The following is a 25,052-nucleotide window of genomic DNA, read 5'->3' as shown; positions in this document are numbered from 1 at the left end:
ACTAAAAACAACTTGTATAGTTTCAAATACGATTTTTTGAAATTCCAGTGGCAGACATCGTCATTTTAGAAAGTCTTATGATATACGGAAATTGGAACGAAAGCGCCTTTTCACTACCCTCTCCCTCCAGATTCTTCAGTAATTTTTCTGTAAGTTTGAACAGTTCCAAGTTAAAACCAAACAAGATAAGAAATGATTTATGTGTAGATGATTCAGCCTTCCCAGTCACAGAGAGGTATATTTTTCCCCACCTCAGGCCTTATAAAAGGTCTATACATGTATATAAACACGGTAATCAACAGAGCATTATTACTCAGCACTGAGAGCTTATTCTATCTCCCCCATCTTTCTGCCTGCATTTGTATTAAATTAAGACACAAGTGAGGCCTTGGTCCTGGAGGGGGAAGGGGGGAAGCAAAAATATCAAAAACTACCACAGGAAAAAATTACTTCATGGATATCAAAGGAGAATTTTTAAAAAGTCATTTTTAGCCCCAAAGAATCTTTCTGAAACAATAACAACTATGATATGACTCAGTATAAAAATATTATGCTAAGTATGCATTAAGAAAAATTCACATGCACAGAGATGAAACTGTAATTGGATTTGTCATTTCAAAGTATTAATGTTGGGTTTGCAGATAATAGAGAATGACATTCTCCTAAGCGAATAAAGAAGTTCGCCAAGTAAGTAAAGGCCGTGTTTCTACTGTAAGGAAATACGTGCGCCAGTGAAGCAACCTTTTCAGCACAAAAGAAATTTAATACCCAGACCACATGAAAAGTGATCGCTATGGGAATAGCACAGCTGTTAAAATCCAAGGCAGTTTGTATTAAATCGTCCAACATGTTTATGTAAAGCAGGACTCTCAGAATGACCACCAAGAAGAATTAAGTTTGCTAACAAAAAAGTGATACCTATATTTAATGTAATGCTTACAATAAGTGTGAAAGAAAAATGCAAAGCGATTCTTTCTCAAAGAAAATAAGGGACCTTGGTTAGCTGGTATGCTTGTGATTCTTCACAAACAGTATCTCCAGGACTAACTCAATTAAGAAAGTCAACAAGAAGGAATTGGAGTGCTTGCATTTCACTTACAAAACCCAATTATCTTTATTTCATTGACTAGTCTAATCTGCATAAAGCCACAGAAAATCTTTGGGCACCTGTGCCAAATGATTTCAGTATGAAAATTAATACTGCCAAGTTATTTTGAGACCAATTAACTGAGCCATTCAAAGAAAACAAAATGTGTTCACTATAAAGCATATAATCTTAAACTTGCATTTCTGAAGACAGAAGTGCATGTAGACATCCTTGAGGCCTTGACTTGAACAGACAGAAGATATCTCAAAGAGATGACAAAAAGAATTCACTTATGAGTAACTAGTGACCAAGTGGTAAGCTTTAAATCTCAACACGGACACTTGGGATGCATAATAATAACACTGCTTAGTTTACTTCATTTTTTATTCTTTTTTAAATTATGGCTCATAATTTTTATTTTTTTCATATTTATTTATTTTGAGAGAGAGAGAAAGAGCACTTGTGCACAAGCAGGGGAGGGAAAGAGAGAGAGAGAGACAGAGAGAGAGAGAGAGAAAGACAGAGAGAGAGACAGAGAGAGAGAGAATCCCAAGCAGGCTCCAGTGCTGTCAGTGCAGAGTCCGATACAGGGATTGAACTCATGAACCATGAGATCATGACCTGAGCTGAAATCATGAGCCGGGTGCTTAACCGACTGAGCCACCCAGGCGCCCCTATTTTTTGAATTTTTTTTTACTGTTTATTCATTCTTGAGAGAGAGACAGAGCATGAGCATGGGAGGGGCACAGAGTAAGGGAGAAACAGAATCCGAAGCAGGCTCCAGGCTCTGAGCTGTCAGCAAAGAACCCGATGTGGGACTCGAACTCGTGAACCGTGAGATCATGACCTGAGCCAAAGTTAGACACTTGACTGACTGAGCCACCCAGGTACCCCAGTTTACTTTTTGAAGAAAAAAACTGCTCTAAATGTTTAAGCAACAAAAATTAACCAATTTATCAACATTCTCAAATCTGAGTTAAGTTGTTAGAGAACCTGGTTAGGATTGTGCTTCTCATAGGATATGACCCAAGTGAAGTTTTTTTATTTTTACTTTTGTTATTTTTTTATTTATTTTTGAGAGAGGGACAAAGACAAAGTGTGAGTGGGGAAGGGGCAGAGAGAGAAGGAGACACAGAATCCGAAGCAGGCTCCAGGCTCCAAGCTGCAGCACAGAGCCCAATGTGGGGCTCAAACCCACAAACCTTGAGATTATGACCTGAGCTGAAGTTGAACCCTTAACCGACTGAGCCACCCAGGTGCCCCAAAGTTTTTGTTTTTGTTTTTGTTTTTTAAACCTTATCAACTCAGAGTGGAGGGAATTTCCCTAGAATTCAATCCCTTCCATACTGCCAAATGTAGGCTACGTGGCAAAGAAGTTCTGAATTAGAACTGAGAGGCCAGAGTTTGGGATTAATGATCCCAACTCTATTTTGCGTAACACTTGCACATGAAAGCCTTGTCAATAAGCTTGGGTTTTAAAAACCCAGGTTATATCACTGAGCATCAGAAGGCTTAGAGGCATACAAAAGAAAATTAGCTATAACACACGGTATACAGGCACAGCTAACTTAGACTATATCTAGACCTATTAAAAAATGAGATGTGTGGCACCTGGGTGGCTCAGTCGGTTAAGTGTCCAACTTCGGCTCAGGTCATGATCTCGCAGTTTGTGAGTTTGAGCCCCGCGTCGGGCTCCGCTGACAGCTCGGAGCCTGGAGCCTGATTCAGATTCTGTGTCTCCTCCTCTCTCTGCCCCTCCCCTGCTCATGCTCTGTCTCTGTCTCTCAATAATAAATAAACGTTAAAACAATTAAAAAAAAGAGATGTCATCACTGTAGTTTTGAGATACATCAGCCGTTTCCCATTACAATGGAGGACATACCAGCTCTATTTTTAGAGCCTCTGGAAAGATCAAAGCTGAAGGGGCCCTTTGATGGGCTCCCTATCCAGGCCCCTAATCTCTGTTTATTTTTTGTCATTATGTAGATCTCCAAAAGACACACCACCAGGACTGCCTAGTATCCCCCCCTCGTCTGAGTAACACTTAAAAATTGCTCTATGATGGTCCATGCAAAGGAGGAACCTCAGGGGAAGAACAAAACCTACTGAAGTTCATACTCAAGCCGAAAATTAACATGATGCAAGTATCAATACAGAACTGTATTATCTAATTCAGTCTCTCTTTGTACACTATAAATCAAACTTTCTCAGGCTGGTTTCTCTGTGAGAATGAATACAGATAAGCAACACCTAGAAAATCCTTTCCAGTTTTTTAGACCCCACCCCTCCCTGCCGAAAAGTTCTCAGTTGGTTTCAGTGCCTCTGGCTGGTACAGTGATGGGCTCAGTTTTAAAACCAAGTCCCTCAAATGCAGAGTGACTTACTTTGGAAGAACAAGCTGTACATTTGTCAAATGCCAGGCTGACAGGAAGGACATTATCAAATCGTGACAGAAATCCCCGGATCTAAAAACAAAACAAAACAAAACAATTCACATCAAGCTCAGAACGCCCATACCTGTGAAACGTATTTGTAGTTTCTGACAAGAAGTGGCAAACAATATGGTGGTCCTGATACAGATTACTAGCAAAAATAAAGTTCGGCATAGAGATTTTCCCCTGTACCACAATCAGTTTGAGGAAGAACTGTATCATGTCCTTTATTACATTAGGAGCCGGGGCCTACAACCTTTTCATGTATGTGAGACCTAAAAACACCAAAATACAAAATGAAAGCAGTAAACTGTAAAGTATTGTTGTAAGAAATGTCTTAAAAAATTTAACAGATCAACTAGTTTAATGATGGCTCACCTCTCACATGCAAGTTATAGTGAATATTGGTAAACTTGAGTATCTAGGGTATGATAGTGGGTGGGGTGTCACAGGTGAGAAGGCCTGGGGACTATCCGAGGCAGAGAAGGTGTTAAATATATATCCAGTTATTTGCTTGACTTGAAACAGACAGGGATTAAAAAAAAAAAAAATCACCAAATTTATGGGGAAACAGTGCCACCTTGAGCATAAACTTCTAGACTACAACTGGCTGCCATTTTAAAGGATATCCACTATAAGTAACCAGGTTCCATAAACTATGATTTAAGTCATTTATTGAGAACATTATACCTCTCTAGAACTATACTTACACCAAAAGGAGAGTTTTAAACTGTTGTGTATATCATTAACATATTATTACAAAAAACATGAATGGTAAACTCTGAAGTGTCCACAGGACTCAGCATTTATAATAAGTCAGACAACATGAATCCTCTCATGAGTTAATTTATTTCATCTTCCCAACTGCCCCCATTTTATGTTGATAAAACCCAGGCTCAGAAAGGTGAAGCAACTTGGCTCAGGAAAACAGAAAGTGGCAGAGCTAAGATTCAAAAGTAGGAGTCTTGACTCCAAACGTGGCCCTGCCCCCTACTCTCCTACCTCACCCCCTCCCTCCCTTTCTCTCAGGGTATCACAGGTTTGTTTTCGATATTAGGTCTGAACACAAATCAACAGTGTCACCTGAAAAGAGCAAAAGGACCAAGCCTCACCTTTCCTGCCTTTAGCCACCCTACCCACACTCACCCCAAAAGAAAAATAAACAAAACCTGACAAACTCTTTAAACAAACAGACTTCCTGTTGCAATGTGATAACTCCACCTTCATGCCCACACTGCACCTGTCTAATTTCATGTTCATACTGGAAAATCGAAATGGCCATGACAATCTTTCAAATACCCTTAATGATGCAATCCAAGATCAAAAGACCATTTGGTAGAAATGATAAATTAGATAGCTGAGATTAGTTAGATGGCCTCATTGCGAACCTGTGAAAATGTGACAATCTTCTAGTTCTTTCAGTCTCAGGAATGTGGGTGACCATTTCACCATACAGGACTGGAGGTACAATCGGGGTCTTAAGTTTGCTATTCAGGATACCAAAACAGGAGACATCAAACTTCTAGAAAAGACTTTTGAAGTAGGTCATAAATGGGAATGCTGAGATCCTATGAGATCAGCAAGTTACAGGCTTAAAAGAATTCTCATAGTGAGCCTTCTCACACCTCAATTCCTTTTATATTAAATTCACTTAAGGAAAAATGTTATCATATTTTGCATATTTTCCATTAAAGTATTCACTGATACAGCCTATATTACTGCCTCCATATGGGCTTCATGGAAAGATTTTCTTCATTCTTTTTTCTCCTACAACTAATATCTAGTTTTACATTATACAAAGAAATATTGGCAATTTTCTCTGCTAAACTGTCTCATGATTGCAGATGGAAGGTGAAAGCTTTGAAGGTAAGAGAGACAGAAGACCAAGCAGGAAGGAAGGCAGGAAAGGAAAAAATAAAAACAAAAAACACAGGTGGTGAGTAACAGAAGAAAAAGAAACCAAAATGAATGGACTGGCCAAGCATGGGCCCACACACTATTGTTTAGCACCCCCAGACAGCTCTTTACTAGGAAACTGTGATTCATTTTCTCAGGAAATGAAGTAAAAATAACATCTGTGTATGAGGCCTTTCAAATTCACCAAGTTGGTATCAGAAGGCCCAGGGCTCAATCAATTAGTTTCAGGTAATTTTAAAAAGGAAAACCTTCTCAAACCAATTGCATCAGACTCCTAATGGTTATCTCCACAGGTGAGCTCTCTCCCTTCCATTTAATGCAACATTCTGCCATTGCTTAATTTTTCCAATACACAGCTCCAAGATGTGTCACTTTTTATTAATTTTCTACAGCAGAAAATTCGTTATGCTGGCATTCAAGATTCCACCCCCACCCCACTCATCTGTCCCATCCTGCCTTTCCAGTTATGTCTTAAATTGAAACTTCTCACTGGCCCCGTATAACTATCAAGCTGAACTTCCAAAGACATTCCTGAGTTCCTGACCTCATCTTAGGCTGAATTCTGTGACTCAGAACTCTTCCTTTTGGAAACAGCTACATAGCCAAGTCTTCATCTTCCTTAAAAGCCACTCAATGCAAACACACCTCTTTCATAAATCCTCAATCTACCTACGCCAAGCATAGAGACAATGTTCCATCATCTGGAATCCTTCCTTTTGATATTTACCACTAAATACCTTCCGTTAGTTATTAAAAAAAACAAAAACAAAAACAAAAACAAAAAACAGCATGTTAGTGGGATATAATTCATGTACCATAAAATTTATCTTTTTAAAGTATACAATTCAGAGGCTTTTAGTATATTCATGGAATAATTATCACCAATATCTAATTTCAGAACATTTCCATCACCCCAAAAAGAAACCCTGAACCTATAAACAATTAGTGCCCATTCTTCACTTTCCCCAGGAAACCACTAATCTACTTTCTATTTCTACTGATTTGTCTATTTTGCTTATTTCCTAGAAAGGGATCATACAAGACTGGCTTCTTGTTCTTAGCATGTTCTCATGCATTTTACATCAAGTATCTGTACGTCATTCCTATTTATTGCCAAATAGTATTCTGTTAAATAGATATACCATATTTTGTTTATCCATTCATCAGTTGAACATTTCTTTTGGGTATCTACAAAATTGGGCAGATACAGTAACTCCAATTATTTTAAGAATTAATGAGTCACATGGTAACTATATGTTTAACATTTTAAGGAACTGCCAAACTCTTCCCAAGTGACTGTACCATATTACATTTCTGACTTCAGGGTCAACACTTCATACGGTCTCTTTGAGTACAGCCATCCCAGTGAGTCTGAAGTGGCAGCTCATTGAGGTTTGGTCTGCATTTCTATAATGACTAATAATGTTGAACATTTTTCCATGTGCTTCTTGACCATGTATATAGCTTCTTTGGAGAAAAGACCATTCAAATTCTTAGCCAAATTTTAAACTGGATTTTTTTATTGTTGAATTTTAAGAGTTTTTTTTTTTTTAATATATTCTGGATAGAAGTTTCTTTTCACATAAGATTTGCAAATATTTTCTCCCCTTCTGTGGGCCGTCTTTTCACTTTCTTGATGGTGTCCTGTGAAGCACAAGACTTTTATTTTCATGAAGTCCTATTTATTTTTTCTTTGGCTGCTTTGTCTTATGGTGTCATATACAAGAGGCCATTGTCTGACCCAAGGTCATGAGGATTATTAAGTTTTCTTCCAGTTTTACAGTTTTAGCTGTTATATTTATGTCTATGATCACAGTTAACTTTTGTACATTAAGGGTCCAAATTCATTCCTCTGCATGTACAAATCCAGTTGTCCCGGCATTTCATTGACAAGACTCTTCTTCCCCAGTTGAATGGTCATCAAATGACCATACATGTAAAGGTTCATTTCTGGACTCTCAATTCTATTCTGTTGGTCTATAAATCTATCCTTATGATAGTACAACACTGTCTTGATTATAGTAGCTTTGTCATCAGTTTTGAAATTGGGGAAGTGCGAGCCTTCTAATTTTGTTCTTATTCAAGATTATTTTGGCTATTCTGGGTCATTTGTCTTTCTCTGAGTTTTAGAATCAGCTTGTGTGCTACTATTACTTAAAAATATTTTTTTATTTCTCTTGCTTTTAGAGGGCAAGACACAGGTTGAACTATATACATTTGCCCACGGCGCAGTGATATGCTTATAAGAGAGACTGCATATTATTATGAAATGAATGACAAAAACACAAAAATCCCAAAGCCTATCAAATTATTCATATCTGAACTATACACAGAAAACAAGTCCCAGACAGACCACAAGAAAAACTCCAACTTAGCACCATTTACATTTTCCAGGCAATTTGAAGCCCTTCCCCATCAACAATGCTTTAAATCCCCAGTATTAAAAATGCACTGAGCTTCCACAATATGCTCTGCATTCCCTCAAGCTTACAAGAAATGTGTAAAATTTAAAGAGCAGAGGTTGCTACTTAAAATTTTAGCCCCTTCCTTAGACATGCACAGAAATCGCAGAGAAATCTAAAATCCAGGTACCCTAGGCAAAATCCTTATAAATATTTTCACACCTATTTAAGAAGCAGTCCTCAATTCACAATCCAAGAAGTTTATAAGGATTTGTCCTTTGCTTAGGCGGAGAAAAACTCACCATCACCTTCCTACTTAAGAAGTGTGCCTACTTAGAAGGTATAGGAAGCATTATGCTCATTCAGCATTTTTCTGAATTTGCCCGATAAGAAGAATCCCCTGGGCCTTGATTCAAAAGGCCTGGAGTAAGGCCTGAGGATCAGTATGCTTAACAAGAGCCCCCAGGTGATTCTCATCAGGCAAGCATGTGAAACAGGGGCTTTCGGTTACCAACCTTATTCACACCTTCCTGTGGTTGGCTCTAAACACTCAACATCTCCTGTTAGATGTCAGAAAACAGATGGAAGCATTTAGCAAACCTCTCATTCTTTCCATGTTTTCTAAAGATAGCACCACCACACCTCATTTTGCCCACATCCCAAATAATGTTCAAATGAAAAGGCTTTATAAAATGATATTAAAGTCATTCCCCCATCCACATGGGAACTAATAAGTAAGGCCTCCCGACACTGCTCAAGGTAAGTTCTCTAACTTTGGGGACTGCACACAGTTTACTGTCACCTCTTAGTCTATTATTAGTATTTGCTGTCAATCTTTCCTTATGGGGGTGGGGCAGGCATTAAAGAACTATTTTTAAAGATTTAACTCTACCTATAAATAAAAACAATGAGCCCATGACAGAAAACAGAAGAGCAAACAACAACAAAAAATAACCCATACTCCAACAGGATATTTACTCCCATTTTCGTATTTAAACAAAAAATTTAAATATTTAACTTCCTTTTAAATCACCTCCTCTGAATACTGAGAGGGGGAAAGTGCTAATTTTACAAACACACATAGGCCTCTCCACCTAGCTTTCGGGCTAGTAAGAGCAATTCCTTAGAGGGGCCAAACCTTGCCTGCTTCCCTGCACATTTTATTTTTTAAGTTTATATTGTTTTTTTCCTCTCAACACAGAAAATAAGGAAAAAATTTAAATGGCCCATATGGTAATAGATCTGTGGATGCCTAAGACTGAGGGTGGGGATATTAACCAAGTAAAGGCGCAAAGCAAATTCTGGGGGTGATTGGGAATGTTCTGTATCTCACTTGGAGTGGTAGTGGTTATATACGAGTGGAGTGTATGCACTCAAAATTCATTAAAATGCACACTTAAATGAGCATACATAAATTATACCTCAAGGGGCGCCTAGGTGGCTCAGTTGGTTGGGCGTCCGACTTCGGCTCAGGTCATGATCTCACAACTCATGAGTTTTAGCCCCGAGTTGGGCTCTGTGCTGACAGCTCAGAGCCTGGAGCCTGCTTAGGATTATGTATGTATGTGTGTATGTCTCTCTCTGCCCCTCCCCCACTCACACAGTCTCTCTCAAAAATAATAAACATTAAAAAAATAAATTATACCTCAAAAGGGTAAATTAAAAAAAAAACTGTTTATAATCTTAACATTTTCAGAACAGTTCAGAAGGGCACAAAGGAAAATTATAAGTCCGTATTGCCCCCCAGTCTCCCATCCTCAAAATAATCTCCAGCTTCAGTTTTCTGCATTGCCTTCTAGGAAAAAAAAAAAAAAATCACACACAAACCATCTCTAAGAGGTATCACTGCTACCCCCTGAATCCTTAAAGGCCCACCTGGGAATGACAGAACCTAGAAGAAACACAATCCACTGTGGTTTCTTGGCTCCCTTAGTTCTCATGCACCACAGGCCCCAACAAGGTTCGTGAAAGCAGCCTGAGGTGAAATCCCCCAGGTCAAATCCTAGTGAGGCGCTTGGTGGTGTTTGCATTTGGCTGACAGGGCCTAGTGAGCAGGACAGGCTCCCCTCATAAGCAAGAGTAAAAACCCGGCCGGAGATATGCAAAAGCCTCAGAGCAGGGCCTTTAAACTCTCTTTGGCCTCCCTCCTGGGCGGTCCCAGCAGCACAGTGGGTGATCCCAGCCCAAATCATTAGGCACACCTGTGCATGCCTAATTAGCTCCATAGGCGCACAGGCAGAACACATGCTTAGGCTGGAGGTGTGTGCTAGGGACAAGGTGTCAAGGGTCCTTCTGGAAACCGAACTCATGTTGATGGGAGCACAAAACTCAAAGGCATGTTCAAAGAGCAGGATTTGGTCTGCGTTAACTTGACGAGAATTGTGTTTTGTCCCATAGGATGACACCGAGAAGCCATTTATTTTTAATAGACTGAAGCTGTGGTTCTCAAATGCCTAACGTCTCTGGAGACTGTCACTCAGTGGATCTGGAAGGGGGCCGGGAAATGTAATTCTGAAATGGCTCCCAAGGTGACTCTGAGGCACAGCTGGACATGGGAACCCCTGGATTAGGCGGTCTTCCACATAAAGGCCAGCTAATATATATACAGTGTGTGTATGTATGCATGTGTGTGTGTATATATATATATATATATATATGTATATACATGTATATATATATACACATATACATATATGTAGTGTGTATATATATATACATACATATATACACATATATATGTGTGTATATATATATGGCTAGTCTATACCCAGACCCACTTAGATCTCCTCCAGTCCATTCTCCAGGCAGCAGCCAAATCTTACCATGGTATATCCAGCTCATGACTTTCCACTGTTTTGGGGTGAGGGTCCAGGCCTTTCAAATGGCCCAGTGGATCCCTGATTGCTTCCCCTCAACCTTAATTACTGTGCTTTCCTAGCTCTGTTACTGGCATGCCCGCGGCCCTGCAGGGCCTCAAACTCACCAAGCATCTTTCTCACCCATCTTCTCTGCCTCTCCTGTCCCTCCCCTACAGTGCTTAACCCCTCTCCTTTCTCTCTTCCACGAAAACAGCTGCTCCCTCTCCACCTTGCAAGCTGTGCGGGAAGGCATGTCCTGGAATAACATGGAAAACAGGAAGAGAGGGAATACCATCCCTGTGCCCTGTGCTCTTGGGTGTTTTTGCACACTTATCTCAATGTACCCTCACAACTTTCTCAGGGAAGTAGCATCACTTGCCCAAGGTTCCACAACCACTAAATGGCAAAGCCAGGATTCGGAGTTCTATTCCTTCTGGCTCCAAAGCTTGGGGAAGACAGCTGCAGAGCATGGGGGAGGTAAAAAAAAAAAAAAAAAAAAAAAAAAGGAAGAAGGAAAAAGAAGGCCATAGGAATTAAAACAAACAAACAAACAGTCCTACAAAACCCAAAAACACAATACCTAGATAGGGGCTATCAGGGCCTGGGTAAATGAAATTATCTTCAGTCGTTTATGCCCAGTTGGCTACAAAGTCAGTAGATCAGGAGAAGAAAGGGGCCCCTTCCATTCTGGGCTATCACTGGCAGTGTGTATGCCAAAACTGAGTGAAATCAGCCTGAGCTCCAAGCCCACCTTGCCTCGATGGGGAGCAGGGACCCAACGCCCACAGACAAATAGCCACTCTGAGGAGGCGCAGCACAGCCACAACGGAACCTGCTGCCTTGACTTCACACCAGTTTCCGGCAAGCCTGGCAGTACTTCTAGAGCTTGGAGTTTGAATAAATAAAAATGAACTCCAAACTCCAAGAGCTCACTCTTGGATGCTGAAAAGTCTTAATCAAAATAAATGTCAAAATGGGGAGTTGAGCAATTGCAAAACCCCAGGCACAGCACAGTCATCTTCATTTCAGACAATGGCGTCGGCGACTCCCAAAGATCCACCTCTCCTTATCAAACTGGAGTCACCGAGGGACAGAAGAACTGAGCTGGAAACGAGCCAGCATCATTCTTAGAAAAATCCTGCAGAATGGAGCTGGCCAGTCTTTGCAACCCTTCCCAACACACTCATTGCTTCCAGAGTTTTATGAAGATTCTTTGTAACTTCCTTTTTAGCAGACCACAGAAGCTCCCATTTTACCATTTTAATTAAAAGCGAAAGAGAAAGATAAAACCAACATTTACAAGTGTCCCTGATGTGCCCAGAACTGTGCTTGATAAATGTGATGTAATCTGTATGTTAATTCCAGGAGTATATTATATAATTATCCCCATTTTTTTTAAACATTGAAGTGACAATCATGTTTTTAAGTTTATTTATTCATTTTGAGTGAGAGAGAGAGAGAGAGACAGAGACAGAGACAGAGAGGGCAAGGGAAGGGCAGAGAGAGAGGGGAGAGAGAATCCCAGGCAGGTTCTACACTGTCAGCATAGAGCCCAACACGGGGCTCAAACTCATGAACTGTGAGATCATGACCTGAGCTGAAATCAGGAGTGGGACGCTCAACCAACTGAGCCACTCAGGTGCCCCATGATTATCCCCATTTTACTGGTATAAAATATGAAATTCAGAGAGGATTGGTAACCTGTCCAAGGCCACATAGTAACAAGTGATGAGAGCTGCTGCAAATCCTTTTGTAATAGGAGCTAAAGAATGGATGGATGAAAATGAAATTAAGACGCAAACGCAGGATTCTAATTGGATCTATATGATCACAAAGCCTTTGGGCTGCCTCCCACGTGGGACCTCTCAAACAGGACGGCTTCATCAGGTGAGCAAAACTCATAGGGCACAAATAACATCCTTGAACTGGTAAACTTATGCCCCAGTCCTCTGGGACAAGAGATGCTAAGACACATCTGAGCTCTGGCACCAGGTGTACTTCATCCCCTCCGTCATGCACCAAGTAAGGCCAATCCCCATCTCTTCTTCTAGGGCCCCACACAGAAAGCACGGATATTGTCAGACCTTGTACCAGATCCCTCTTTCTATTCAGGGGCCTCCAGCTGGAACCAGGTCCTACCACATCCAAATAGTGTAGGGTATATCCACAACCTTAGAGGACCCCAAAAGCAAAAGGGGATAAACACTGGGTGACCTTGTGCCAGTTACTGAACTTCTGTGAACATCATGGTGCCTGGCACAGTGTTTGGAAATCATCTGCTGATGGGAGAGCTGAATGGAAGGGGGTCTAGGAGGATGGATAGGTCACAAACCACAACATCTGATATAGAGAAACACCAGACATTTAGACTGTCCCTTCTTCCTGCCATTCCCATTATCATCAATCGGACTGGTATAGAAACAGTGGGGGAAGGAGACTCCCTTTCTTGGGCTACCTCTCAGGAAATGGGCTTTTATTGCTTATCTTCTTAATCTCTTTCTTCAGCAGTCAGTCCATCCATATCCCCAGAGGCACACTGCAATAAGTATTTCCGAGCAAAGGGAGCTTATTAAAAGCTAAAGGCCTGAGGATTTGTGGGGGCACAGCCTGTGCAGACAGGCCAAATAACTAGCAGCCCAAGGCATAGCTAGCGACCCCAGCTCTCTATCACACTTGTCTCCGAGATTTCCCAGGCCAGGTCTCTCCCAGGGTCCTGCCCTAGTTTGGGCTTTGTTCTGCTTTTCTGAAAGTAATTAAAAGAAAGAATTCAAGAGCCCAAGAGAACCATGGGGTTGGCAAGTCCAAACCCCTAGGAAGGGCATACATATTCACGGTCTTTATTCATCAGTACTTGAGAGCCAAGAGTACATTCACCCAAAGACAAAAAATGTGAACTGCCTGGTCCACAAGTGGGATAAGAGCTGACTGCTATATTAATGACTGTGGTGTTTGGACGACTACTGGACTGCCACCTTGTTTTTCATTTTCTGACAGAGGTCCAGTCAAATGATCAGCAGCTCCACAGGCTGCCAATTTCCGTCACTTCCCAGAGATATCAGGAGTGGCCTATACCTTTTTTTTTTTTTTTAATAACTCAGCTACCACCCAGGAGCCAGGAAAAGACAACTTTTTTTTGTTTGTTTGTTTTTAAGATCCCACTTGATGGGAAGCAAAAGGAATAACACTATGCTAAGATCTGCAATGAAAAAGTTTTCTCTACAAAAGAAGCCAGGCTCCAAAGAGGACACTATATTATTTCTTTTACAGAAAGTCCAAAATTAGACAAAGGTGTCCCATGGTGTTAAGAGTCAAGAGATGCTTGCCTGTGTGTAAGAAGGATGCAATAATAATTGGAAGAAGCACAAAGGGGGCTTTGGGGATGCTTGATAACATTTTATTTTGATCTTTGTGCTGGGTACATAAATGGTGCTTACTTTGTGATAATCCAAGCTGTATACTTAATGATTTGTATGAGTTGATGCATTTAAAAAAAATTTTTTTTTTCAACGTTTATTTTTATTTTTGGGACAGAGAGAGACAGAGCATGAACGGGGGAGGGGCAGAGAGAGAGGGAGACACAGAATCAGAAACAGGCTCCAGGCTCTGAGCCATCAGCCCAGAGCCCGACGCGGGGCTCGAACTCACGGACTGCGAGATCGTGACCTGGCTGAAGTCGGATGCTCAACCGACTGCGCCACCCAGGCGCCCGTTGATGCATTTTATACATCAATAAAATGATGATTTAAATTGCCAAAATCATTGTCTTTACAGACAGAAAGAGGGCTACACTTATTGCTGGCTGCTTGCAGAATCCCGTTCGTGTACACTGGGCCAGACACTTTTAAAAAAGAATAAACCCGTAAGCCTATTTTCTTACCTTCAAATGGTTTTCTCATGGTTTTCAAAATCAATCAGAGGTTACCCCCCCCCCCCCCCCCCCCGCCGGGCTGACTACCTACCACTCCATGTCAGAGCCTAATCAAGCCTTTTCCTGCACTTGGCCAATCTCTGGCTGGGCCAAATTCTGCCTGTGGTCCCACGGGCAGATCAACTAAGTAATCCTCATGCCTCCCCAGTCTGACATGGAGAGCAGAGACACAGAGCCCACAGGCTAAGTTAAGCAACTTTCTCCAGATTACACAATGAGCTGCTGGTGGGGGGCCCTTGTGATTCCTGTCCAAGGGCTACTACAGCTCCTTCACAGGGGCCAATTAGCACACACTCTCCTTTGGGGAACAAAAAAAGGAGCCCAGGGAACTCATGGGTTGTTCTTTGTATGCAAAGCACACAAAAGGGGTTTACTAAGTTCCTATCCAAGAGGAAATCTGAAGAGCCAGGAAAAGGAGGAGGGAAGTGCTGAGTCTGCAGCAGGGCATTGCAACACAGCCCAGTGTTTTTGTGGAAACGATGTTCTCCTAATCAAAACACAGTTGCATAAATGGACTTACTCCACTTAAAAAAAAAAGAAGAAGAAATTTAAAGCCTATAAATAGGAACCACACAACCCTGATTAATTTTAAAGTTCTTTCTCCACTGTCTTTTTTAGATAGTAGCTAAAAATAAAGGCTTGAAACTTGAAATAATGTAAGCAACTAATCACCCACAAGCACTGGGCTTTTTCCATATATGGCTGGGTTATTCTTCAGCCTTTGAAAAGACCAAATGAAGAGATGGCCAACAACCAAAATAATCCTTCAGACATTTGAAAACGAGGAGAAAGAACTAGAAGAGTCGGTGAATGACAAACAATTGTGAGGCTCAATGGGGGTAAATGACACTGAGAGGGATTAGTTGCCATAGTACTTCAAAAACATGGGCACATGCATTTTGACGCTGGACCCTTCAATAAAGGGACTGTTTTGCCCTCTGGCCTCAGCACTGAGAAAACTACAACCACCGTGATTTAACATAAAGGACTTAAAGAAGGAAAGAAGTGCAGGGGCATGACTGAAAATTTAATTAAGGCCCTTCTCAGTACGAGATCTACAAAGAAGATGAGGGCACATCTCAAGGTCAGAAGAAAGGGACTGGAGACGTGTGAAGAGGGGAAGTGGGTGGGGATTCGAAGGAGATTCGAGAGCATAAATACAGGGGTCGGCTCTGGAGGGCGGCTTCCTTCTGATGGAGGGTTACTACAGCGTCTTTTGGGTCCTACCCGAAATGTCTCTCTAGAAAGATTAACACATTCATGTCAAATAAATGGCACCTTGTGTGAGGCAGACTGGAAAAGCTGCATTTGCACTGCTTTATGGTTTACAAAGCCTCATAACAGACATAATCCTGGACACGAGGTAAAGCACTTGCTTTTACTGATATGGAAAATGAAGCTCGGGGAGGGTCAGTGACCTAACACAAGGTGTCTGATGGATGTCTTAGTGCAGGAGGGCTGGAGGAGTGACCTGAAGGGAACGCTCCCATCGGGCAGGCCAGGGAAGTTTCACTCACAAAACCTCACGAAGGACACCAGTAGGAGTGCAAGTTTAGGTGTGGGTTTTGGCTCATCCACAGCCTGTGTCTGTGGCTTTGGGCAAATAATGTCCTCTCTTCTGATTCAAATCCTCAAATGGAAAATGACAGGGCTGTCCTAGAGGACAGGAGGCAGGTGGTGGGGAGGCAGGCGGAGACAAATGTGGGCTCAGTGGGCTGCTCTCACCCTCAGCTCTGAGCCTGTCCTCACACCCCAAGACAGGCCTGTGGGGTGCCATCACCCCTTCACAGGGGTCAGCCTTCCTCTTACACACCGAAATACACGTATGGTGCCTACAGAAATGACTTCCAAAAAGTGAGATTGGAATACGTCTTCATTCCTCCAAAAAACACAGTAACAAAACTACTGGCGAGGCAATGTGAATTTGAGTTTTCGTTCCACTACTTTTTTTCTCTTTCCCTCTCTATGCGATAGATGTTCTTTCATGATACTTCAGATTCTTTTTCTGAAAAGAAACCCGATTTTTTGACACCTCTAATGGTTTTCCCATTCATACCCAGAAGGCTTTTTATGTAGCTAGGGAGTCAATAATATTAACAAATGACAGCAACAAAAATAGCAAGCACCCTTCACTGAGGGCCTGTGACATGCCAGCGCCACTGTTGAGCCCTCTGCAGACCATCTCTGGTCTCTGCAACTACCACGTGAGGTCAGTATGACTGTTTCCATTTTATACATGGGAAAACTGGGGCTCAGACAAGTTTAGGGATTTGGCCAAGGAAGGCCGTCTTAGTAACTGTAGGGCTGGGATTTAAACTGCCGTCTGGCCAGTTCCGAAGTCTGTTCTTGCTTCTCCATTATGAGACCTTTGGTCAACATGCTAAATGCATCAAAGACTCGATGCTGCTGCTTGTTCATGAATTCTCCTCACGGCCATCCTACAGAATGGGATACCTTGTAGGTGGTCTTAAAGTGAACCCACTGAAACTCAAGGGCAGCTAGAGGATAAGAAGTGTGGAAAAGTGGTGGGCTGAGCTGATGGTGTGGTCAAGTGACCCCAAATGCATTCCCCCTGAGTGCTGGGACCAGGTCCAGAATTATGCCTTCATTTCCAGATCACTAACCTGGTGAGGCACAAGGCCGAGAGAGGTTGGCGGTTCATTCATGCGGTCATCACTGCTGCTGGCAATGGCGTAGCCCCTGAGAAAAGAAAAACAATTAGAGCCACTCATTTAACGAAAGTTTATGTTTGACACCTGTGAGGACGATTTGGGCAGGAGGAGAGCTAATGAAAACCTAATTTCTGCTGGAGGGAAGGAGGAAGAAGAGGGGAGAAGAAGAAAAAAAAGGCAGCATGAATTTTTGGAGTCAAAAAGGCCAGAGCTTGTGACCCCAGACAAGCTGCTTAACTTCTCTGTGCTCTGGGTCCATTAACTATAAAATAGGAACAAGACAGTTATGAGGACTAAATCAGGAATAAGTTGGAAAAACTGCCAAGTGCGATGCTTGGCATATGATAAGTCGATTAAGGTCAACTCCCTGACTCTGAGAGAGAGTCTTGTCAAAAACCGTGGCACCTTTCTGTACTGAAATTTTGAAATGGAAAACTTTCCCACCTTAATTAACTGAGGTGATATGAATGCTACTGTGAGGCAGAACAGTGAGAGATTATTTGGGAAGGAGAATGAATGCACTCCTTCCCGAACAACAGTGAGATGTTTCCTTACGATACAGAAGACACGCGACATAGGACCTGGTTTTGTCCTACAACCAGGGTGAACGCCGGAGAGAGAGGGGTCGCATCAAGGAATCGTGGAATCATCTCTCCAAGATTTGGCCCCAGATATGCCCCGTCAGGAGGCACAATGACACTGAGAAGGCAGGGGTAGCCCAGGGGGATGACGGAGATGAGAGGAAGTAAAAAAAAAGCTGTTTATTTTCGCTTAACTCTGTTGCACCCAGACTAGCTACGTATGCCGCCAACACTGTACACAGGTTGTCTTTTTGATTTTGCATAGAAAAAAAAAAAACACCCTTGAGTCATGAAATCAATAGAATATTCAAGTTAATTTCTGAGAATTGGAAAAACAAATCTTTTGAAAATTCAATTCTCTCCTGCCTGTGTTACAAACAGTATAGCAGGGTGATTAAAAACAGAGTTTGGAGCCAAACTGGCTGAGTGAAAGGCCCGTTTTACCACTTACCAGCTATGTAAGTTTCAACAATTTAGCCTCCCCATGCCTCAATTTTCCCATCAAAAACAGGTCAGATAATAGTTCTTTCCTAATAGGTTTGCTATTGGATTAAATGAGTTACTCCTGCAAAGTGACCGGAACAGTGCCTAGAACAAAGCAAGCACTATATGAGTACCTGACAAATAAAACAAATTACAGTGTATTTGTCAGATAGGTAGGTGTAAACGTCCTTTTGGCTTCAGTCAGCCTTCATTAGCCTACACGTGCCAGCAGAGCCTTAGACAGTTATGGAGAGAGTCTTCAAGTGTTCAATCATTTATTTTCTTTTTTGTTTCCTTCCCCTTTCTTTCCTCCATCCCTTTCTCCTCTTTTCCCTCCTTCCTTCTTTCTTTCTTAAAATTACTGATTTGGGGCACCTGGGTGGCTCAGTTGGTTAAGGGTCTGACTTCAGCTCAGGTCATGATCTCATGGTTTATGGTTCAAGCCCCATGTCAGACTCTGTGCTGACACAGAGCCTGGAACCCACTTCAGATTCTGTGTCCCCCCCCCCCCAACCCTCCCCCACTTGTGCTCTGTCTCTGTCTCTCTCTCTCTCTCAAAAATAAATAAACCTTAAAACAGTTACTGATTCTATTTTTTTAATTAATCTAATTTTGTCTCACTTCTATTTATTACAAGATGAATCTACTGTTTGTAGGTCATAAAGCAAGGTCTTCTTGCCTGGAGCAGATCACAATTGTGCCAAGTTTTGTATCTTTAATATAGCATATATACAGTATGGTAAACATATAGACTACTAAAAAGCCAAGGTCAAGTTGAAGCAAAACACACCAGCCTGCTCATTTCTCTATGCTCACATGCAAGCTTACTACACTATGAGTGTTTAATAAATTAAAAAAATATATTTTTAAAAAATGGTATGGCATTGGTAGACCAGGTTGTCACAATAGCAGAATAGCAGAGCCAAGATCTGTGAGAGGAGAGAAGCCCACGAGGTAAACAAGGCATTTGCAAAGGGGAGCTTTCTGCCATAGAGTGATTGCCAACCTCCAAAAGCAGTGGCTATAGGATCAGAGGCTGAAGAGTTATATGGACAGACAAATGGACTGGAAGGAAAAACTAGAGTTTGGGGTCTGACAATAAGGAGAAATTATGGAAAATATGCCAGGCTTTGGGCTGGGAACAAGGTGGGCTACATCTTAGGGAATGAATCAGAAATAGAGAAGCCCTAATTCTAGTTCTAGTACTGCTAATCCACTTTGCCTAGCAGTTTGCCAGAAGGAAATGTAAATCACATAATCTCTGTAATTTTTCATAAAAAATGTCCAGTAGTCATTCAAAAATAACCAAGCAAAACAACAACAACAACAACAACAACAACAACAAGCAGATTCGAGAAACTGAGGTAAATTAAAAACTAACTGGATATGAGGTAATATGAAAGCATCACTTTTAATTTGTCTTTATATGTAAAATAGTAGGGACACTATATCATAAGGTATTATAAAAAGATAAATGCTATGTCTTGGATTTGCTTTAAAATAAGCCAGTGGGAAGAGAAAAAATGTGGATAGCTGTATAGATAAATAATGCCTGGCTATATGTCGGTAACTGTTGAGGCTGGATGGTATGTATATATAATGGCATTTATTATTTTCTGTATGTTTTTTCTTTCATGTATGTTTGAGTTTTCCATAATACAAAGGTTTTGTTTAAAAACAAAAAAAAAAAAAAAGAAAAGAAAAGAAAAGGAAAAATACCAGGTATTGGAGGAGATAATAGATAAGCAAAAGCCAAAAAACAAATAAACAACCCAAAAACCAATAGACAAGAGGAACAGACTTACAGGAGATCCAGATAATGGGGGTACCTGATTAAGGACTTAAAAACACAATTAAGTGTTTTCAAGTAATGAAAAAGATCAAAGTCACAATTTCAGTACAGATCAGGAAATGTATAAAATAAGATCAAATGGAAATTTTAGAACTGAAACATAAAATAATTAAATTAAAACTCAGGGTTGCCTGGGTGGCTCAGTCAGCTGAGCTTCTGACTTCAGTTCAGGTCATGATTTCACAGCTCATTGAGTTTGAGCCCTGCGTCAGGCTCCATGCTGAAGCTCAGAGCCTGCAGCCTGCTTCGAATTCTGTGTCTCCCTCTCTCTCTGCCCCCCATGCCCCCATTCATGCTCTGTCTCTCTCAAAAATAAATAATAATAATAAAAAAAAAAACTCAGTGGATGGCTTGACACATATTAGATACAGAAGAAATAGGAATTAGCAAACTGGAAGCCAAAAGCAAATGGGCAGACTAAAGCAAGGAAAGACAAAGTACTGGAAAATACAGAAAAGGGCATAGGTTAATTCTGATATGTAATCAAAGACTCAAAAGGAAAGAAGACAGAAAGGGGCAGAAGTCATATTTTAAAGAGATAATGGCTGAGAATTTTACACAACAGATGAAAAGCATCAAGCCATGGATTCAAGAAGCACTAGAAAACACAACCAGAATAAATACAGAAGTAGGTATATGATAGTCCAACTTCTGAAAACCAGAGACAATAAGAAAACATTAAAAGCAACTCAGGGCAGGGAAAGAGGGAGAGAAACAAACTGTATCAAAGGAGCAGCAGTGAGATAAACACCAAACTGCTCAACAACAATAAAAGCAGCCAGAAACACTAGTTTTTTACTCTCAATGTGCTGAAAGAAAATTACCACCAATCTAGAATTCTATACTCAGCACAAATATCTTCTAAGAATGAAGATAAAGACATTCTCAGACTGACAAAAATTGAAATATCTTGTTCATAGCATTCCTGAAGTTAATAATAAAAGGCATTCTTCTGTCAGAAAAGTAATAGCCTTGGCTGGAAGCTCGAAGATGCAAAAGGAAATGAAAAGTAACAAAAAAGGAAAATGTTAGCCACACATAATGAATACCAACTATATAATAATCTCTCCTGGGGCTTAAAATATATGCATAATTTGAAAAAATGAGTGTGCAGACACTGCTGTTTGCCTATCCAATACCCTTCTCCATGTCTATCTTACCACAACTTTTTTTGGAGAGGTAATATGCCCAAACAAAACAATCATATTTGTCAGTCTTCCCTGCAGCAAAGGGTGGCCATGTGATACAGGGGTTAGAATCAATGGGTGAGTCTTCCAGGAAAGCTCTTTACAAGAGGGGAACCTCAGATAAGCTGACATGTGTTCTTAACTTTAACACAGAAGCAACACTGGAGGTGAAGCAGTCATCTGGTGGCCACAAGGTGACAAGCATAAGGAAGAAAGCTAAGAGTGGCTGAGTGAATGATAAGAAGGAACTTGAGTCCCTGATGGCATAACAAAGACTGTGTAGCAGCTACGGACTGCCTGCCTCTAGGCTTCTTGCTGCGTAAGCAAAATAAAGTCCCATTTGGCCGTATCACTGAAGATGTCACATACAGCCCAGTGCAATTTCTATCACATGGGATTCATGCACTGTCTTACAAAATGTTCACAGTTAAGATTAAAACCTACTAACAGAATAAAAGCATGAAGGTCCCAAAGGCCCCCACCAAAATGTTTATTTTTCCTTATCATCAGTTACCAAATAATTCCAGGAGAGGTCAATTCCAGGAGGATGCAGAGATGTAGCCCCAAAGATCACATGACAAGTTCCCCCCAGGCCAATGAATCAGACCAGGCTTTTCAGTCTTGTGTTTTTGAGGACAGAAAGAACAACACAATGCTCAGAAGAGTCAGGCCAAGAAAAGGCCAAGGGAGACACGAAAGCTTTCTTTGTTTAAATAACCATGTCTAAACAGTAAACTCACCCGTCTGGATGCTGCAAAACAGAAACCATCAATTCCACTGCCAAGGCTCCTGCAATCATGGCCAGTCCTGGACGACTCACAGTGCACTGCTGGTCCAAGGTCCGGTCTCTGGTGGACTACAGAGAAAGAATCATTGATGTGTGCTCAAAGTTCTAGTCCACTCAACTGTCGCTGTTTGAAGCATGAAACTCGTCCGTGATAAAGAGATACAACATAACCAGATACTCACTCACTGTGGGCAAAGAACATTCAGCCTCAAATAACATCATCTCTTGTAAGTACCAAGAAAAACAAAACACATAACTTAGGTAACTAAATGAGGTAATACGCTAAAAAGGAGTAATAGTTATGAACAAATTAAAGATTAGGGGCCTAACTGCCTCATACATGGAGTTGCACCATATGCTCTTTTAACTGATTCAAATTCAATCCTACTGTGCTTGATAGCTGAGGAACAGAGACATGGAGAGGAATAATCATTTGAATAGCACAAATGATTCTGCCCTGCCACTGTAACTGAGCCAATGCCTCAGAGTGCCTGTGAGGCAGGACAATAAATAACATGCCTTTCCTGCAGTCCTCAGTTCCTATGTGCCTCTCACAGTGTGGGCATTGTGTCCCCCTGAATGTGACCCCTGGGCTGAAATACAAATAGTTTTGCTATGACAGGGCTTCAAACACAAATCGTCTTTAGTTGCAACTAAAGAAATTCTGATCTTCCACCTTTAGGCAAATTAAGAGGTTGTTAGGGATAATTTTGAGTCTGAAATTTTCACCTTATGAACAACTTTACTCGACCCATAATCCTACTTGTTGATAATGAGGAAATAATGGGACCAGCTGTATAATACCACTGATGAAGATCATAAAGTCAGCCTTCTTCACATGGAGAATATTTATCTTTTTTTCTTTATACTGGGAGGCCATAAAAACCAGTCATCCAAAAGAGGTAGGAGTTATTCAGGAACAAGTTTTAAAAGAAGGGGAAAATGAAGAGGAGGGTACAGAGATACCTATGCTTTGCTCCACTGTGAATGATGATCTGTTCTGGTAAGAGACCATTCCTACAGACTGTGCCTTGTGTGGAGGCACTAACACTATAGGTAGAATCTTACATTTGAACAGTGTAGTGCTTACTGTTCAGAGCACTTTCACTTTTGACCCACCTTGCACTATGAGTAGTCGGGGAAAGTATTCTTCCCTCCCTTACTGGGGTTGGCAGATAAAACACAAGATGCCCAGATAAATTTGAACTTCAGATAGACAAGAAATATTTTTTTAGTATGAGCAGGTCTTGAATATTGCATGGGACAAATTTATACTAAAATATTGTTTACCTGAGATTCCAAGTTAACTGGGAAGCCCATATATTTTCACTTGCTAAATCTAACAACCTTATAAGGGGCCCAGCCCGATTCTGCAGAAGCAAAGAAAGTGTAAGAGCCTTATCTGGAATCACCCCATGAGGCAGTGTCCAAGTCTTCAGACCCCTTACTTAATGCTCTCTTCAAAGGAGACAGTGCTTCCAGGGACCAGTCTATCCTGCAGTTTCCCTGCTGGGCTTTCTACAAAAGTGGTTGGTCACTACGTTTATATTAGTGAACAAGGAACAGCTGTGCACAGTTGACGACACCAATCAAGGTTCATGGTGGGATAATGTCACCCCCCAAATTGGAGAATTCTTCTCTTTGTTAAAAGACAGTATTTAAATAGTCATAAAAGAGAGTCGGGCCTCTTTGCCCCAGTGGACAAGACAGTTGTAGGAAATATTTGGAAGCACAGAGAAATCCACTTACATCTCCTGGGGCCACCACATCATTGCAGAAATAGCAGCCAAGTTTGTAGCCGGGTATGTTGGCAAAAAGCGATGAGCCCAGGAGGTCGGCAGGTGCCACAAGGTGACCAGGACACAAGGCCCCAGCTCCTTGCTGCTTAGGTTTCTTCAAGCCATGTCTCATGACAACAAATGTGTCAAACCCCAAGGCAGCATTGATGACAAGCTGTGGATTTCAAGGAATAAAAGTCTAGAGTTAAGAGACACTTATAGTTTAAGCTGTGGCTAATTTCATACTTGGTCAACTTTCAGAATTTATTTTATAAGTAATTGCGTATGAGTATAATTAGAGTCTTGGAAGCCAATACTAGTAAAAGCTACCCAATATTGAGGATTTATTAAGTGCACACACACACACACACACACAAAAAAAAACCCTTGACCAGTAATTAACAATAATTATCTCATTTGGTTTCATTTAAAACTCCCAGCACACATTTCCAATTACAGATGAGGATCCTGAAAGTCAGAGCAGTCAGCTCACTAACATGCCCAAGGTCACTTAGCTGGTAAGAGGTAAATGCATCAAACCAAGTTTAGAGAGTTCTCAACCTCATTCTTTCCACCATATGCTATCATCTGACACGCCCACATAGATTTTCTTTTTTTATAACAGCTTCACTGAGATATGATTCACACACTATGCAGATTTTTAAGGACGATTGTTTTCTCATTTGTACTAAAAGAACTTCTCTTACTTATAACTTATTCTCTGAAATTTCTGGTTATAAAGAAAGTTGGAAAATAAAGAAAAACTGTAACAGAAAAAAAATCACAATCTCATGGCTCAAACACTTATTACTAATAATTTGGGGTATTTCTTCCCATTGTTTTCTCCCGATCTCTCTTTCCCTCCCTTCCTTTCTCCCTTCTTGCCTCCCCTCCCGACCTCCTTTCCCAAACAGATACAAATGTGTATGTGTTTATATAAACAATTTATATTAAATATATACAATATCATATCTTGCTTATTTAACATAATGTGGTATGTTCCATGTTATTAAAGTTTTTGAAAACACGTTGTGCATGGCTGCATATTATTCCATCACATTTATGTACTAGGATTTATTTAACCATTC

The 25,052-nt window shown here is 41.0% G+C and overlaps 1 protein-coding gene across 6 annotated transcripts in view; it reads right to left on the bottom strand.

Moving 5' to 3' along the window:
- The window catches only part of ATG7 (autophagy related 7), a 247,781-nt gene that overhangs the window by 163,159 nt on the left and 59,570 nt on the right, over positions 1-25,052 (bottom strand). For all 6 annotated transcript variants that reach the window (XM_047835874.1, XM_047835908.1, XM_047835902.1 and 3 more), the window contains 4 exons: positions 23,936-24,139; positions 22,140-22,255; positions 17,249-17,324; positions 3,472-3,552 (listed from right to left, as the gene is read on the bottom strand). In XM_047835874.1, the coding sequence (XP_047691830.1) occupies positions 3,472-3,552; positions 17,249-17,324; positions 22,140-22,255; positions 23,936-24,139 (477 nt within the window). The remainder of the gene's footprint in view (positions 1-3,471; positions 3,553-17,248; positions 17,325-22,139; positions 22,256-23,935; positions 24,140-25,052) is intronic.

Source organism: Prionailurus viverrinus, chromosome A2 (assembly GCF_022837055.1).
Source record: "Prionailurus viverrinus isolate Anna chromosome A2, UM_Priviv_1.0, whole genome shotgun sequence".
Taxonomy (NCBI): Eukaryota; Metazoa; Chordata; class Mammalia; order Carnivora; family Felidae; genus Prionailurus; species Prionailurus viverrinus.
The sequence above is the reverse complement of the archived record's forward strand: the minus strand, read 5'-3'. Positions and strand labels throughout refer to the sequence as shown.